Raw genomic sequence first — 17,654 nt, forward strand, 5'->3', positions numbered from 1 at the left:
CTAACCACTCCAGAGAAAACTAACTTAAGTGTCCTAGGTTAATGGTTGCCTAGTTAAATCTGATTTTCAGGTAAACAGGTTACTTTTTTTTAGCATAAGTATAACATAAGTCAAAATTATTCATTGCTTCTCTGAAATTGTAATTGAATTGGACCTGGTATATTTTCTATTTACTGAATCTGGCGCTGGTGCCCAGGTCCCCTCACTTCTAATTCACCTGGCCAGCTCTCTCCGAGGTCTGGGGAGAGAACTTCCTTCCTTCAGTGGCTCATGGAGGCTGCTGTTTCTGTGGGAAGAGGCTTTCTTCAGTGGAGCCCAGATGTGTACTGGAGTATTTGGAAAACATTGCTTAGGGCAGGAGAGATGGGTATTATGTTCCTCAGGTGGGCGGGAAACAGGTGCTATTGAGATGACAGAGGGACTTCAATGCAGACCCCGCTTACAGTGCTCCACCCAACTCCCATAAAAACCAGGCAGTCCTAGGGCATCTTGTAGGTTCCAGTTTCCCCCTTGGGGACCTTCGTCCCCTTCCTGTGCTGTACCCTCAAACAGAGCAGCAGTAGGAATCTCTTCCATTTTTTAATGCAACAACTTCAAATGGCACTGAGATGACCACGAGGTAATTTTGTCTCGAGAGGATTTGCCACTGAAGAAACACAAGGGACACCCTGTTCCAGGCAGCTGCACAATGCTTTCCTCTGTGTAGTTAAGACACCAATGGCCAACTTGATGGGAAGTCAGCTCATTTGTGCCAATTTCGGTCCATTCTTGAGAGTTGCTAGGACTAAACTTATGTGCACACCCATACACATCCTCCACTATCAGTGGGCGTAACAGAGGATGACAGAAGTGATTTCGGCACTTCATTGTGTCCTGGGGAATCACTCCCTATTTTACAGAGCATCCTCACTCCCTTATATCTGTTCAAGACTCCATGTATTCTATCTAGTCCATCTTCTGCCTGAGTATTCAGATGGTGTTCCAGTCAGTGTGTGTAATAATGGAGCAAATACCGTGTTCATACGTCCATTTACAGTTTTGCAAGTACATCTTTGAGACAAGATTTAAGAGGTGTGAGGGTAAACATCCTCTGATCTTTCTAGACTTGCCAAATTCCCATCCACAGAGTCAGACCATTTTGCCCTCCCATCACTATTTCATGACAGAATGGTGGGATTGGTATCTACAAGGGGTCGATATTCTGAATGTCTGAAATTTTATGCAAAATATTAGGTGCACTGGTCTAGAGACAAGTCTAGACACACATCACTCTGTCCCCAGTGATTACCAAGCTTCTCTCTTCTATGCCTTGAAATGTCACCCCCTACAGGTTTTCTTGACTTCCATGACTTGATCATATCCCCTGTGTTGGTTAGTTTTACTTAAGTCACCTGGGGACATCAACTGAAGAATTTCCTCCATCAGACTGGCCTGGGGTTGTGTCTGTGAGACATTTTCTTAATGACTAGTTGATGGTGGGGTGGGGGGACATGACACAGGACGATGGCTGCCTATTGTGGGTGGTGCCATCACTAGATAGGTGAGCTTGGGCTGTATAAGAAAGCAAGCCAGGGAAAGGAAGCCAGTAAGCAGCATTTCTCCAAGGTCTCAGCTTCAGTTCCTGCCCTTAGGTTTCCGCCTTGAGTTCCTTCCCTGACTTCCTTCAGTGATAGATTGTGACCTGGGAGTTGTAAGCTGAAATAAACCCTTTCCTTCCCCAAGTTGGTTTTGGTCAGAATTTTATCACAGCAACAGGAAAACAAATGCTACAACATTCCCGTTCACTCTTCACAGCACGTATTTCCGTTTTAATTTCCTATTTATTGATTTATCATTAGCACGTATCTTCCTCACTCATCTCTGTGAATTATGAAGTTAGAGACTAGTTTAGTTTGTTTTGAACTTCTAGAATAAGAAATTTGGGCTGCAACAATGTTAAACCATGTGGCCTTAAATAACGCACTTTTATTTCCCACAGATCTGGAGGGTGGGAATTCCAAGGCCCTGGACTGGAGTTTGACGCGGGCTTGGTTCCTTGTTATTACACATCATTTCCCGGTTACTGTATGCTGCCTTTTCATTACATGGAGAGCATAAAAGCAAACACAGCTCTCCAGTCTCTAGGGCACGAATCTCATGCACAAGGGCTCTTCCCTCATGATCTCATTATATCCCAAAAGCAAACCTCCTAATACTATCACATTGGGACTTAGGATTTGGTGGGGAACAATAGAGGAGCAACAACAGATCAAACAAACGATTCATTCCAAGTCCAGCTTGATGACCCAGTGAGTTATTGGGGTTACTTACGGAGGCTTAGGGTAAAGTCATATGCCCCAGGGAGGTTGCCGCTGTTTTTTTATTAAACAGTGTAGTGTGCCTGTCAATTTGCTTTCTAAACATTTGTGTTTCCACCTGTAGCTTACTGTTTGCAGTTGACATTGCTTGGGGAAGCTTCTTTGTTGCAGTGGGTGGTAGTTACTGTGGAGACTCATAAGTAGTCAAACTGCTGAGACTAAGTGACTGTTGCTGTGGCAGAGCTTTTCAATGTTCAGCCGTAAATGGAAGAGAGTAATCATCTGTATCATCTCCTTCAAGGCTGGAGGAACACTGTCAAGGAGAGGACAGAAAGAATGTAAGAACCAGAGGAAGGGGTGGAGCTGTTTCCTCCAGATCAAAACATTTTCTTGTAGAGGAAGAGGTGAGGCTCACGGCTTAAGAAACTTGCAGAACTTGTGAAGTCCCTTCCTGAGGTTATATAAAGCTGAAAAGGAGACACCACTAGCATAGCAATGTAATACAATGACAGTGATAATTAGAACATATGTGTATGTATTGTGGGGTGTGTGTGTGTATGGTACATACACTGAGCATGTAGGTGTGTGTGCATGTGGAGGCCACAGCAGGACATGGATTGTCTTCTATTGATTTCCATCTAATTTCTTTGAGACAGCCTCTCTTATTCATGCTCACTGTTTTGACTAGGCTGAATGATCAGGAAGCTCTCTGGATCCATCTGTGTTCCTCACTGCCAGTGCTGGGGCTACAGGCACTAGCAGCCATGCCTGAATTCTCATGAGGATACTAGAGTTCCCAAATCAGGCCTTTGTTTGCAGAGGAGCTCTCTAACCCACTGAGCCTGCGCTATCTCCTTAGCCTCACCCAGAACAGATTTGTGTGTGTGTGTGTATGAGCGTGTGTGTGTGTGTGTGTGTGTGTGTATGTCCGAGAAGTGGGGCAGTGCATGAGTGCAGACACATGCATGCCATGGTGCATAATGTTAGATGACAACTTTAGTGAGCCAGTGCTCTCCTTTCATGGTGGGATCTGGGGATCAAACTCAGGTTGTACATTTACCTGTTGAACCATCTCTCCAGAACAAATATATATTTTTGTAGGTAAGGGTTATTTCTTTTAACACCTCTATTTATTGACTATAAATCACTATCATAAATATCCCATCTACATCAATAATGGCAATCCAGCTTTTATCTTAGCCAACTACTCCTGTTTTACAATCTTCACCAGAGAACAAATATTTTTTAAAGGAAGAAAATATATAGCAACCACTATATTTCAAGTGCTTTAAAAAAAAAAAACAGATCACCTCATCTTAATTTTTTTGCAGTGCTGGGGATTGAACCCAAGGTAGGCGGTAGTCTTACACTGAACTATGTCCCTAGCAAAACCAAAACAAAATAAAAAAAAAACTTATCATCTTCACATTATCCTTAATAGTTTATGAAATCTAGGCCCTTCTGAGAATCTGACAAAAAACAATCAACAAATATCTGCTGAGTATATTATATATATATATATATATGGTGTGTGTGTTTGTGTGTGTGTGTGTGTGTGTGTGTGTGTGTGTGTGTGTGTGTGTGTGTGTGTGTGTGTGAGAGAGAGAGAGAGAGAGAGATATCAAAATAGGTACTGGGACTACAAAGCTGCAATACATTGAGCTGTTTATAGAAATAGTCTACCAGGAAAAGTTATGCAGCCATCTTAATAATTGAAAAGACTTAACACAACTGGGAGCAGGCAGAAAACTTACTTGCTACTGTGGCAAGACAGTGGTGTCAGTACTGCAATCAAAACATCTCTTGGGGGACCTAGAGGACTTAGTCTCTTAGAAGAACAGACACATTCTTGTGCACACACTAATTCTCAAGCAGCACGGTGAGGGCCGTGTGAGCTGCTTGGAGCAGGAGGAACTCGCTTGTGTTGTTTAGTAAAGCTCAGGGAGTGAGACATGAGCTGTGCCTTGCAGATGAGGAGATATTTTTCAAGAGCAGAAACAGGAAAGAATTGTGGAAGTGGGACACGGTCTGTAGATGGGAGGATATTCAATGGGGTGAGAGCACAAGATATGTGAGGGGAGTGGAATGCTTGAGATGAGCCAGAAGAGAAGTTTATAGCCAGATTGTGAGGAACCTCATAGGCCATTTTTCTGAAGTTGAATTTTTAGTCTCTGGCCTTGAAAATACATGGATTTTGGAGAAGAGATGGATTGTTGTGATGATCTGTAAAAGTGCTCTTGTGACTTAGGAGAAGCGTCTTACTAGAGGAGTCACTGGAGTTCGGGCCCTGGAATCAAGATGCAGGTGCAGACCCTGACTCCATCGGACAGCTGAACTGTTCACTTGCACTCTGTAAGCCTGGTTTCCCATATGTACAGTGGGCATCATGATACCCATTGTCAGGGATGTTATGGGATCAAATGGCACAAGCATTGGTTGGTGCAAAGTCATCCTGCAGTGGATAATGATAGCGTCCTTTTCTGGACTCTGGGACTGAACTTGAGAGCCCTTCAGGATGTAGAAGCTATTTTTCTTGCTTCTGAAGAGCCCTTTTGGAAACTGTTTGCATTTCTTAGGACCACCTTCCTTGTGCCATCCCTAATGAGACGTGCTCATGACTGGCGAGAGTGTGGAATGCTTTGATGGCCTCCCTGGATTTTACTCTTACGGTGCTTTCTTGGAAAACTTTTTGACCTCATGAAAAATCTTTTTTTTTAAGATGTTTTATTTAGGAGTTAGAAATGGAGTCGCTATATCTTCAAAAGTGTCTTGGAACATGTCTAACTCAAGGCCTTGCAGAAGTGGCAAGAGTTCGTCCAGTGGACCCAATAGAATATTTAGCGATGTGGATTTACAAATACAAGGAAAATGTGACCATGGAAGAGCTGGTAAGGATAGATTTCCTTTTAGGAATTAGAAGAGCCCAATAATTGATTCAACTTGCCCACATTTTTATGTTCAATATTAGTTCTTTCTATAATAAAAATGTTTACTATGTAAAAATGTTGGACAACATGTAAAAGTGGAAAGATAGGAACAGAAAGAAAACATCTGTTTTGATTTTAGGCATTTTCGTTTGTGCATTTTCTTTATCTGATATATTTCTAAAGATTTTCCTTTTCATTTTTATAATCAATTTATAATTTTAATTTTGTGTTCTTTGTTCAGATAAAACACACAACTCCCCCAAATTATTACATAGTTTCCAAATGAATACGCCATAGTTTACTTACCCCTTTTACTATTGTTGGTGATTAAGATGCTTATAAGGTTATTTTAACAGATTATTTGATCTCTAATAAGTTATATGCTATTGATTTTGCCAACTTCTAGAAACAGAAAGAAATGGTTGATTTGGAACATGAGAGAAAATTAGCTCTGATGGAGCAGGAAATGTTGGAACACCTCAGAGCAGAAGAGCTCTTCTTTCAGCAGGTGAGACAAAGAGGCAAAGGTGATGGTGATGAACAGTGTCACCCTTATTGAAATACTGACGTTCTCCCTAGCTCTGCTCACTTGGACATGGTTCTCTAGTATCTTCATCTTGCTTTGCTGGAGAAGCAGCAGCTTATGAAAGAGGACAAACCAGAGAGTGTGTCAAGGGGACAGGGTGATCAACTGAACCTCAGCTCCTGCTCCTCCAAGGTCCCCAGCCCCTCCAGGGACAGTGGAGGGGAGGGCAGTGAATTAGAAGGGAGCTGGTTAGTGGGCATAGTGCATCCATGGAGACTGAGGGGAAGGCAGTGGCTTTTATCGTGGCTGAGTAACATGGAAGTGGGACTGGCTGACATAAGAAAACAGAAAGGAGGGTCCACAGAGCCTTCTGTCCATGGGAAGATGAGGGCATGGGTCTGGAACACAAGGGGAAGAGCCTTTTATTGTAAGTCAGAAACAAAGAAGAGGTAACACAGGTACAGGTGGGTGTGTTGGTGTGTGGCAAAAAGTTGGAAGGAGGCTCCACATGACTTTCTTTGTCATAAAGTAAGGACCATGATCATCCACCAAGAAGGAAATGACCAGGTGGGAAGGGTAGAGAGAGTCATAAAAGTTAAACACTGCCTTTGGAAGATGGGAGAGTGGTTTACTGAAGCTATAGATCACACACCAAGAACCCCCCAAAAAATCTTAAGTTCAAAATAGTCCCAAATAAGAAACTTTTTGTGTACTTACCTTATGCCACATGTGGAAAATAGATATATAATATATATTATAGTATATAATAAAATATATAATATATAATATCTCTTATAATATATAGTATCTCATATAGTATCTCTATAATATATAGTATCTCTTTATAAATGCTAAGGAAGTGTTTCCTTAGCATTTATAAAGAGATACTCAACCTATACAGGTAGCCTTTGGAAACCAAGCATTCATAATAGTGCCATCGGCTTGGTGATGTGATTTTCTCCACATAGACTTAGGTACCTGAGTGAAAATGTGGAGGAGGAATGCCATTTGACTACACAGGTCTAGGGCAGCAGGACAGGGGAGCTGAAGATGTTAGTGAGGAAAACATTGCAGGGTTGGGTCATAGAGAATACTCCAGATAAAGGATAATTCCAGAGTGGCGTCTAAACTGACTTAATTTATAGTAAACATCTGAATGTGGGAGCCACTGAAATAGGTCTACCATAAAGTATTTCACTTTAGATTCTCCACTCATGTCCACACACTTAAAAGGGAAAGAAGCCTGCTATTTGGAAGTATGAATAAATAGAAACAATATAGCTCTAGCAAAAAGCATCTCAGCCAAATCTCCCAGCCTTCCTACTGAAGTAGAAATAGCTACTAAGGGGCCTAGATCTGGGACAGGCCTGTTGAAAACTCCAGATTTATTCTTGGGAGGAATACCATGTGTGGGTTGGGCCTCAACTTGTCCTCCAGACAGGCAAGGTGTCTCCTACAGCAGCAGTAACTTTGAATGGGGACCTGTCCTTTTTCTGACAGTCCCCACTGTTAGATCTGACCCCTATCTATCAGAATCAGGAGAATTCCCAATAGCTCTCCTTCTCCAAGACTGTCAGACCACAATTCACGAGGACTTCATCTTACTCAGATAAAATTCAGCAATACCATAAAACAACATTTCTGTAGCCACATTGACCAGCAAAACTAATCAGCTATGCATTGAACCCAAAGCATTGTATTGGGCGGGAAGTGAATGTATAATGCTATCCAGCAGGAAAGTTGATGGCCCATTAAAGAAGTGATTTGTGAGTGGAAATAGTTGGAAGAAGGAGGGATGAACCAACAGAGAAGGACTTAACGGGGAGTGGGGCTGAGGTGAAGGGAGGCCTCCTGCTACTCCCAGAAATGTGTGAGCTGGAGGTTGAAGACCTGGCCTCCTCCTTGCGGCCACTTCAAACTCAGCACTGGCCAGTTCAGTAAGCAACACGTGGGTAGCCTTGGGAACATCCTCAGCTCAACAAAAGCCAAAGAAAAAGCTGGGCATGGTGCTTCATGCCCATAATCCCTGCACTGGGAAGGTTGAGGCAGGAGAATCTTAAGTTCCAGGCCAGTCTGAGTTACATAGTAAGATCCTGTAAATAGTAATAATAATGATAATGATGATGATGATGATGATGATGATGACGATGATGATGATGATGATGATGATGATAAAATAAGGGGCTGGAGTGATAGCTCAGTGGTTAAGAGTGCTTGCTGCTCTTCCAGAGGATCTGAGTTCTGTTTCTAGCACCCATTTTGGGCAGCTCACAACCACCTGTAACTTTAGCTCTAGACAGTTTGTTGCCATCTTTTGGCTCCTGAGGGAGGGCACCTGTACACACATGCACATACACACAGACTGACACACACATATACACATAGAAACAAACCTTTTATTTTTCAAAAGGCAAACAAACAAAAATCAATAAAAACCAAGAGAAAACATTCAAAATCATTTGACTTGTTTTTAATTGACAGCCAATATTGCACCCAGTGTCAACAGTTTGAGTAACTGTTCTTGCTAAAAGGCTAATAATCCAAACAAATTAACTTTATGGACACCTCTCTTTTATCATGGAAATCAACAGTGCTTAAATTAATTCCCTGCTGCTGCCAAATGTCTTTCCTGGCTTGGAGAGCCTCGAACTACTTAGATTCTTGTATTGTTTCACACCCTGTTTTCGTTTGTGTGAAGAAATTCTGTTGTGATGAGATAAAGCTAGTTTAAATGTTCCATTTTTCTGACATTTGCTTTTTTAATTAAAAATTGTTATTATTGTGTGTGTGTGTGTGTGTGTGTGTGTGTGTGTGTGTGTATGACATGGTGAGGAATATATGCATGCCTTGGTGGAGTTGTAGGCTTACTTTTTTTCTTTTCTTTTTTTGTTTTTTTATAGGAACACCATGTAGTCCCAGCTGGTCTGGAACTCTCTATGTAGACCAGGCTTGCCCAATCTCACAGAGACCCACCTGCCTCTGCCTACTGAGTGCCAGGATTAAAGGTGTGCACCACCACACCCAGCTCTTCCACAGCTTTCATGTGGGTTCTGAGGATTGAACCCAGGTGGTCAGGTTCCCAGCAGTTACTTTTACCCATGGAGCCATCTTGATGACTCCTGACCTTTGCTTCCATATGAGTTGAGAATATTGTGACGTGTGCTTCACCTGATGTTCATAGTGTTCTTTTAGCACAGTGTCATTGTATTTTAAAAAAAAAAATCCTGTACTGCCAGGCGTTGTGGCACACACCATTAATCCCAGCACTCAGAGGCAGAGGCAGGCAGATCTGTGACATCCAGTTCCAGGCTGGGGGACAGGGAGACCCTGTCTCAAAAAAAAAAAAAAAAGTCGCATGGTGCTACCATTGTATTCCAAGCACTCTCTGATTTTGTACTGAACATCTGTGTAAAGGCAAGATAATACTACATGTGGTTTCTGTTCTGGCTACTTTGCTCTGCTGTTGTCTGTGAAAAGCAGTCACAGACAATTCATAACTGAATGAATACAACTGTGTTTCAATAAAACTTTGTTTACAGCTGCTGTAACATGAAGTATCCTTTTGATCTTTTTCTTCCTCAACCATTTAAGAATGTAAATAACATTCTTGACCACTAAGCTACCCCAAAAGGGAGCAGGGTCAGATCTGTCCCACAGGCTCCATTACTAACATCTGTGTGGCATACATGCTGAGTTAGGACCAAACTTACTATTAATATGACACATTTACAGATGCATATTCATATTCATAAGATTTTTTCCACTCACCCAAGATTTGGTTCTTTCAATACCTATCTATTGCTTAAAGAAAAAAATTTTTTTTATTTATTTGAGACAGGGTTTCCCTGTAGCCCCAGCTGGCCTAGAACTCACTATGTAGACCAGGCTGGCCTTGAACTCATTAGACCTCTACCTGCCTCTGCCTCCCCAGTGCTAGAACTAAAGGCATGTGCTACCATGCCCAGCTGCTTAAAGAAATTTTATCAGAAGAAAAACCACTGTAGTTTCAAGAACAGAAAAATGACTTGACTTTGTATCAACTACTTCTTGCAACTAGCAGTTAAAGAAGCCCCATTTTTATGGTTAAGGAAATATTTGTAAAAGCTAAGTATTATGTATGTGACTATGATCATTTTTGTAAGTTTCTGAAATTTAGATGGGAATAAATGAAATTATCATGGGGGACTTAAAAATAGTACATAGCGGGCTGTGGTGGTTCATGCCTGTAATTCCGGCAGTAAGGAGAGTAAGGCAAGAGATTGTCATGAGTTAGAATCCAGCCTGTGCTACACAGGTGAGACCCTGTTTAAAACAGACAAGAATGTCAGAGTCAATTCCTTGCAATCGATCTATTATAACTGTAATCTGATTAACACTGCGAATATTCAGCAGCAGCTGGCGTTCCAGCTGGAGTTGGAAATGCAAGAAAAAGAGAAACAGAAGACACACGAGTTCCAGAGACCTCAAGAACAGTTAAACAAGGTACTCTGAAGTTTTATAAACGCTTGCCTATTTGAAGCTTTTAGACTCCTCAAACCGTTTCTTCCAGCAGCAGCAGCAGCAAAGAAGTTGTGGGATTCAGAGTCCCGACGCTAGCCCCACATTCGCTGTGGGGCTTCAGCAAGTGTTTTTGGTCTGCTTTCCTGTTTCAAAACATCCACAGCAGCATAACAGTGTGATGGCATCACCCCACACTAGGGTGAGGGTCAAGTACAGTTAGTGTGTGCAATGCCTCTGTGAGAGGGGACAGGCTCTAGAGCGACGCTGTCAAAATCAGGAGCTAGCTGTTGTTAATTACACTGGCTGCTTTAAGGTTAAGGTCTTTGCAGTATGGAGGGTATTCTTATGGCTGAGACAGCAGTATGTCTCTTCATGTTAGGCTGATCAAAAATCATTTGCTTTTTAAAAATCTATTCTTACATAGATTTTTCATTTTTCATTTTATTGGAATGAACTATACTATAACATTTTCCCAAAAAGTCCCCTTTCACTGATTATATGTATATAAAGTCAAATTTCCAGTTGGGCCAATATTTCCTAGTATTCTGAAAATGTGCAACATATAGGTCAAACTTCCAAATGACTGCATTTATGGCTGCTCCCCTACTCCTTGTACTGACTCTGTAATTAAAACCAAGATCAGAAGCAAGTTTTACAGAATGTGCTCAATGTGTTTATTAATGTTTTAATGGGTCAGATGAGAAAAATCATCATTTAAAAAGTGTTTTGGGGTTTTTGTTGTTGTTGTTGTTGTTGTTTGGTGTTTTGAGACAGGGTCTCCCTGTAGCCCCAGCTGGCCTGGAACCACTATGTAGACCAGACTGGCCTCAATCTCACAGAGATCCACCTGCTTCTGCCTCCCAAGTGCTAAGATTAAAGGTGTTTACCACCACACCCAGCAAAAGCATTAAAAAAGTATGTGGAAGGTGAACTGAATAAAAAAGATGAGATTTTGAGGAATAAATTCAAATATCAGTGCAAAGTTGAGAAACGAGATGTTGGGGCTGGGGAAATGACTCAGCAATTAAGAGTACTGGCTGCTCCTGCAAAAGACCCAGGTTCAATTCCCAGTACCTACCTACATGGCAGCTAACAACCATCTGTAACTCAAGTTCCAGGGGAATCTGACACCCTCTTCTGGTCTCCATAGACATTGCATGACGTGGATGCACTTCCATACATGTAGGCAATACACTCATACAGATGAAATAAAAATAACAAAATATTTTTTAAAACACAGATGCTGATATGTTAATCTGTATAACAGGAACATTAGCGTGTGCACATCAGCGCTCACACATATGAGCACACCAGAGGGGGCCACCCATGTCTCCAGGTATCAGCCTCTGTGACCAAAGTCAACACAACTTTAATACTTTGTGTCCCCATTGGCTTAGCATCCCTCATCTCTATCATGGAAACTATCCCTGTTTCAGTCACTACTCAGAGGCGAGTCCCTTCACATCCCTTGCCCTGACCATCTTCTGGCTGCAGACACACAATTTAAACTATCCCTCTCAAATGTAGTAGAAGAATCTTGAGTTGAAGGGGGCTAGACCCCATTTGCTTCAGTCCTTTGGGAACAAAAGAATTAAGAGCTAGTAGGCCTCTCCCCTCTGCTTCTCCCTCGATGTTCTTTCAGCCTTCCTCCTGAATGTTCTGGTTTGTGGCACAGGGTGAGGAACCTGGTCCTTACTGGTTCCTGAGAGTAGCATGTTGTGGCTCCCCCATTGGCACCGTTCCTCAATGGATTTCTTTTCTGGTTTCAGTCAAAAAAATCTGGGGGAGGGTTTGTGTCAAATATCCATCCTGATGGTTGGAGTCATCAGACCTCTTAGTGCCAGTATATGAATGCCGAATAAGAGCTTCCTGGGAGAATGGAGTCATCTTTGCAAAAGAGAACCATATACATTCCTATAATTGGGGTGGCCACATGCATGGTCATGAGATCATTAGTCTTCCACCAGCCAAAAGGACTCAGTCCAGCATCAGTTATATCACCCTGCTGGGAGCCCATCCTGATGAAAAGACAAGCCAGGGTGAGATCGGCTTGGTTAAGGCAGTGTTTGGAAGGAAGAGGCCTTCCCACCCTGGGCGGGACATTCCTACTGCAGTCAGAGTATGAGTGTTGCTAAGGCTCCGCGAAGATGACTTGGAGTTGGATAGTAGCTTGTGGGAGATTAATTTCAGAAACGCCACTCCTTTCTCACTGTAAAACCCAACTTCAACTTTTTTAAAGGTTAAAAACTTCATTCAATTTTATGTCTTACAGGGTTTATACTGAGTTCAATATTGTATAACTGTATTTATTCAACAGTGAACCCAGAAAATTACAGCCACTTGTGAAAGAGATGTACTCTTGCTCTAGAGTGTTACTGAATATGTTAAAGCTGTAATGAAATGCTTCTAATCATTTAGTTATTAAAAATTTTAAAAAATAAAAAAACTATTTCAAGTTCTCTTTAAAAATCTCTTAAATCTAAGATTTTGCCCCCTTTTTAAAATCAGTTTTCACATTTGCTAGTATGTTGGCCTCAGCTTTAATGTTTCAGCCCATTTTTAAGAAAGTTTCACTTACAAATGAGTACAATGATCCTAGAGGGTATTAGCTGAAACTGATTCACTGCTTTGTGTTCAGCGTATTCAGATTAAGCCTTAGAAAAAAATTGCTTTTGCTAGTAAACGGACCATACCATTATATAAAAATAAAAATGCTTGAAAATGAAACAGGAAATAGAAATAACGTTCAGTGTTTTCTTAACTTTTATACACTCTAGGAGATGATGACGAACATAGAAAGCGCAGCAAGGGCTGAGGATTCCACGCGGTTGGAGGTGAGAGGGTAACGCCAGTCTGTGCTATGTGGAATGAGTACATGTCCTAGAGCGCAAGGCTTAATTTTTATGCCTCAGTAGATAACGTTTTAATGAGAGCATTATCAGTCTATTAGTGGTGTCGCACACTCGTAATCCCGGCACTCAGGAAGCAAAGCAGGAGAAGGGCTGTGAGTTCTAGGCCTGCCTGGCTGCATAGTGAGACCTTGCCTTAGCAAAACACAAACCAAGTGTGATGGGCTTTGAAATAAAACCTCAAAGTGGATAAAAATTGGACATTCTGTGTGTAATTGCATTTTAAAAATATTTTATTTATTATTTTTATTTTATGTGTGTGAGTATATTACCTGCATGTTGTGTTGTGCAGTGCCTGCAGGGATCAGAAGAGGGGATCAGATCCCTGGAACTGAAGTTACAGATGGTTGTTAGCCACCATGTGGGTGCTGGGACTCAAACCTGGATCCTGCAAGAGCTGCCAGTGCTTTTAACCCCTTGAGCCATCTTTGTAGCCCTGTACTTGCATTTTTAAAAGCTAGGATGTCCTGTTACATTGCTCATAGAACTGCTTACAAATTTGGAATTTTAAAACTATGAATATGTTTTTAAAAATAACTTTCAGTGCTTCTTATTAGAATTCTCTTGCCATTAACAGGTAAAGAGTAATTCTACCAAATAACAATGTTGAGTTTCGATGCCATAATTCAGAAAGTTTATAGCAAAGTTGAAAGAAAGACAATACACTAATTTTGAAGCCATAGGAAAGTAAAAAGAATATGTGCTTTATAACTGTAGGAATCAGGAATGGACTCGAGCAAGACTCTAGCTGAGATCAGTGATCGGTATGGAGCCCCTAACTTGAGCCGAGTGGAAGAACTTGATGAGCCAGTGTTATCTGATGTGAGTATCAAGACATGCCTTTTAAAACAGATGTTTCAAAATGCTGATAAAGGGGCTGGAGAGCTGGCTCAGCAGTTAAGAACACTGGTTGTTCTTTCAGAAGACCCGGGTTCAAATCCCAGAACCCACATGGCAGCTAACGACTGTCCTTAACTCCAGTCCCAGGGGATGCAAGAGCCTCTTCTGACCTCTGTGGACATTGTATGGCATGGGTGCACTTACCTACATGCAAGCAATACATGCATACGCATAAAATAAAAATAATAAAAAACTTTTTTAAAGTTTAAAATGCTGATAAAGTCTAGTACACATGAGGCCAGATTGGCTGGCAAATAGGACTTTTTCTTAATACAAAGAGGACCAAAGTCCGTGGTTGCTAACCAAATTCGTAATTGGTACGCTGGTTGTCTCTGAAGTGATCTGTGTTCTTATTTGTATCTATAGCTTCACACCTGTCTGTACTTATATTTATGTCTATACCATCTCTACCTATGTATTTTAGAGTTTGAAAATATCAAAATCACTTCAAGATACATGTATAAAATAATTTTGTGAAATAATCCTTAAATTTGGCAGGGAAAAAGAACTATTTTTTTCCTCTGGAGCAAACCTTGGAAACTAAATATTCTAGTGAAAATTGTGTGTGTGTGTGTGTGTGTGTGTGTGTGTGTGTGTGTGTTGTTTTAGGATAAACTTTGGGTGATAGTGTAGACAATTGGTCTTTTAGAGACGGGGGTCTCCCTGTAGCCCCAGTTGGTCTAGAACTCACTATGTAGACCAGACTGGCCTTGAACTCACAGAGATCCATTTGCCTCTGCCTCCTGAGTGCTGGAATTAAAGGCATGCACCACCATGCCTGGCAAGTATATGTGTTTTTATAGTATATATGTGTATCTGTTTAGTTAACAAGGATATTGTGACTTCCATGTATCAATCATTGTGCCAGATGCAGTTGGGATAAGACAGTCAGTTTTCACCTTGTGGAGTGAAACATAATCAGAAGTGTTTCATGGTCATTGTTGGGATGATCAGCATATCTACTGTCCACACCAGTATGGTTTTGCGAATGAAAGGAGGAGCTATTAATAACTGAGTCCAACCAGCAGCTGTGCATGGGGGCTGTCCTGACAGGAGGGCACATCTGGCTGCTTGATTCTGTGTGTACTGAGGAAGCAGGACATGTGGACAGTGGAGGAAGCTTAGTGAGGGAAGTCCCTGAAGGAAGTCAGTGAGTGTTTCTCAGTGGTGTGGAAACGGAATCTAAGAGAGTGTTCCAGGCAGAGAATATAAGAAGGGTGAAGACCCCAGTAGGAGCGATCTATGGAATGGGGTGGGGACTGGGGGCTATGAAGGTGAGGAGAAAGCAGGGGCCAGACCCTGAAAAGACTTGTAATTCCTTCCAGAGGCTTATATGCTTCCTACAGGCAACAGAAGCCAATGTGATGAAAACTGTACTTTAGAAAGACCATCTGGGTACAGTGTGGGGAAGAGAATGGGGAAGTGGATGTGAGTGTATGGGCTTTTTGCCTGTATGCGTGTACGTGCACAATGTGTGTACAGTGCCCTCAGAGACCAGAAGAGGTATTGGATCTCCTAGAATTGCAGTTATAGATGGTTGTTAGTTGCCATGTGGATGCTGGGAACTGAACCTGGGCACTCTGGAAGAACAGCAAGTGTTCTTAACCACTGAGCCATCTCTCAGCCCCCAGACCAATTAAGTTTTGATAGTAATCTACAGAGAGCATGTGTGTCAAGTGAGCTATGGGAAGAAGCAAGGCATCGAGAGAGTGTGTGAGGCCTGCAGGCTTGGGAGAAACCACTAGAAATTCTAATAAGGGGTGGTTGTACAAAGGAGGAACCCCTCTCCCCAAGGATGAGGAAGGAAGCAAGGGGCAAAGAAAGGCAGGGGTAATAACTAGCTTAGGAATGTAATTTATGATTATATTGTATTTGGGTATTCTTCTAAATCATCCAAAACTCTCAAGAAACTTCATTTATAGGACCACATAGATTACTTAAGCTCTGTTTTCTCTGTATTGTTTCTTTTCACTGTAGTAAAATGTATTTACTTTGTATTTGCTTTTAGGTCGCGTTAAACATTGATCAAGATTTGTAGGATCAACTGAAGAGAAATAAATTTTTAGCTTCAAATCTTGAGGGCTCTGATCATATTTTTTTTCTTCAAACTTGAACTCGACTCCTCTGCCCCCACTAACTATAAAGGGGCTTCAAGGGTAGCTTTAAAATATGGTTTGCATCTCCTAGTACAATTGATGACTTGTGTGAACCATTGGGGAAGAAGGAAAGAAGAAACCAAGTGAGGCAAGAGAAGAACAGAAGAACGTGCATCTCTACACAGAACAAGATTGCTTGGTAGGAAAGTTCTAGAAAAGAGGTTGCTTCTGTGGAAGTCTCAGGGGGGCTCCAACAGGCCTTAGATGCGATGTCACCTTTGGGAGTGAACTGCTCGGTCTTCTCCAGGCTGTCTGTGGGTAAACTTCACAGCCCCACAGCCCGTCACACTGCCATGATGTGACTGCAGTACAGGACTGATTTTTCCACAGTTCCGTTTGGGACTGTTGTCAAGTTTGGCTTGCCCGTCCCCACTGAAGAACACATGTTGGGGTTTCCTTTTCTTTACTCTTTGCCCAGTTGGGCACCCAGGGCCCTGCCTTCCTCTTCTGGATTTCTGAAGGGAGGGATGTTGCAGGGAGTGTCCATACAGAGTAAATGGAGTGGGAAACAAAAGGATCTTGGAGTGTTGGGGAGCATTGTTTTTCTGGGTCAGTGGGTGGACACAGGTACCAGGATGCTGTGCTCTGGATGATCTCCCTGGAAACAGGCTATATATTCTTGGTCCTTTTGAAGTTTCAGATCTAACCTGGGAATTTCAGGAAAACTTTATTTCCTTTACAAAATTCTTCCAAATCCAAGACTATGTTGTGAGTCTTCAGGTCTTAGTTCTGAAATCATAAATGCCAAAAAAAAAGACTTTTATGTTTTTAAATATGTTTGAAATCTGTTTGGGGCTTTAATATCCTTTCCCCAAGGTGCTGAGAAGAGAACAGCTTATTGTTTAAATGGGAATAGAAAAAGGGAAAAAAAGGAAAATATTTATTTCCTTAAAATTAAACATTGCTATACAAGTTCTATATATTTTTCTCAAAAGGCCCTGGACAGATGTGTCCTGTGGGAGTCTGTCTGCTGCACACTGGGGTCCATCATATGTCACTACCAATCACATCCACCCAGGCACAAGAATCAGAGAAAGGGAGCAGTGCCCTTCCAAGCCTAGCTTCAGCCTCAGAGGACTCCACCATAGAAGGCTGAAGGTTAAAGACAAAATAGGCGAACATAGCCTGAGACAGTCCTCAAAGGGTATGAGTGAGGAGCTGGGTTTAGCTGGTCATAGGGTGATGCATTAAGGTTCCATGTTGGGTACGGTCTTGTTTAAAGTATTTGTCGGGACTAGAGAGATGGCTCAGTGGTTAAGATCATTGGCTGCTCTTGTGGAAGACTTGGGTTCAGTTCCCATCACCCACATGGCTGCTAACAGCCATCTATAACTCCAGTTCCAAGGGGTCCAATGTATATGTGTAATATACTTATATACATGAAGGCAAAACACTCATGCACATAAAATTAAAATAAATAAATAATTTTTAAAAATTCT

At 41.8% G+C, this 17,654-nt stretch overlaps 1 protein-coding gene across 1 annotated transcript; it reads left to right on the forward strand.

Moving 5' to 3' along the window:
• Window positions 1–5,038: 5,038 nt before the first annotated feature.
• On the forward strand, window positions 5,039–16,097 carry Dydc1 (DPY30 domain containing 1). Its single transcript, XM_008849912.1, has 6 exons — window positions 5,039–5,185; window positions 5,631–5,732; window positions 10,143–10,232; window positions 13,031–13,084; window positions 13,877–13,981; window positions 16,068–16,097. Exons 1-6 carry the CDS (start codon window positions 5,039–5,041, stop codon window positions 16,095–16,097), a joined length of 528 nt encoding a protein of 175 aa, XP_008848134.1.
• The last annotated feature ends 1,557 nt before the right edge of the window (window positions 16,098–17,654 follow it).

The sequence above is a fragment of the Nannospalax galili genome, unplaced genomic scaffold, assembly GCF_000622305.1.
Source record: "Nannospalax galili isolate Female #2095 unplaced genomic scaffold, S.galili_v1.0 scaffold83, whole genome shotgun sequence".
Lineage (NCBI taxonomy): Eukaryota > Metazoa > Chordata > Mammalia > Rodentia > Spalacidae > Nannospalax > Nannospalax galili.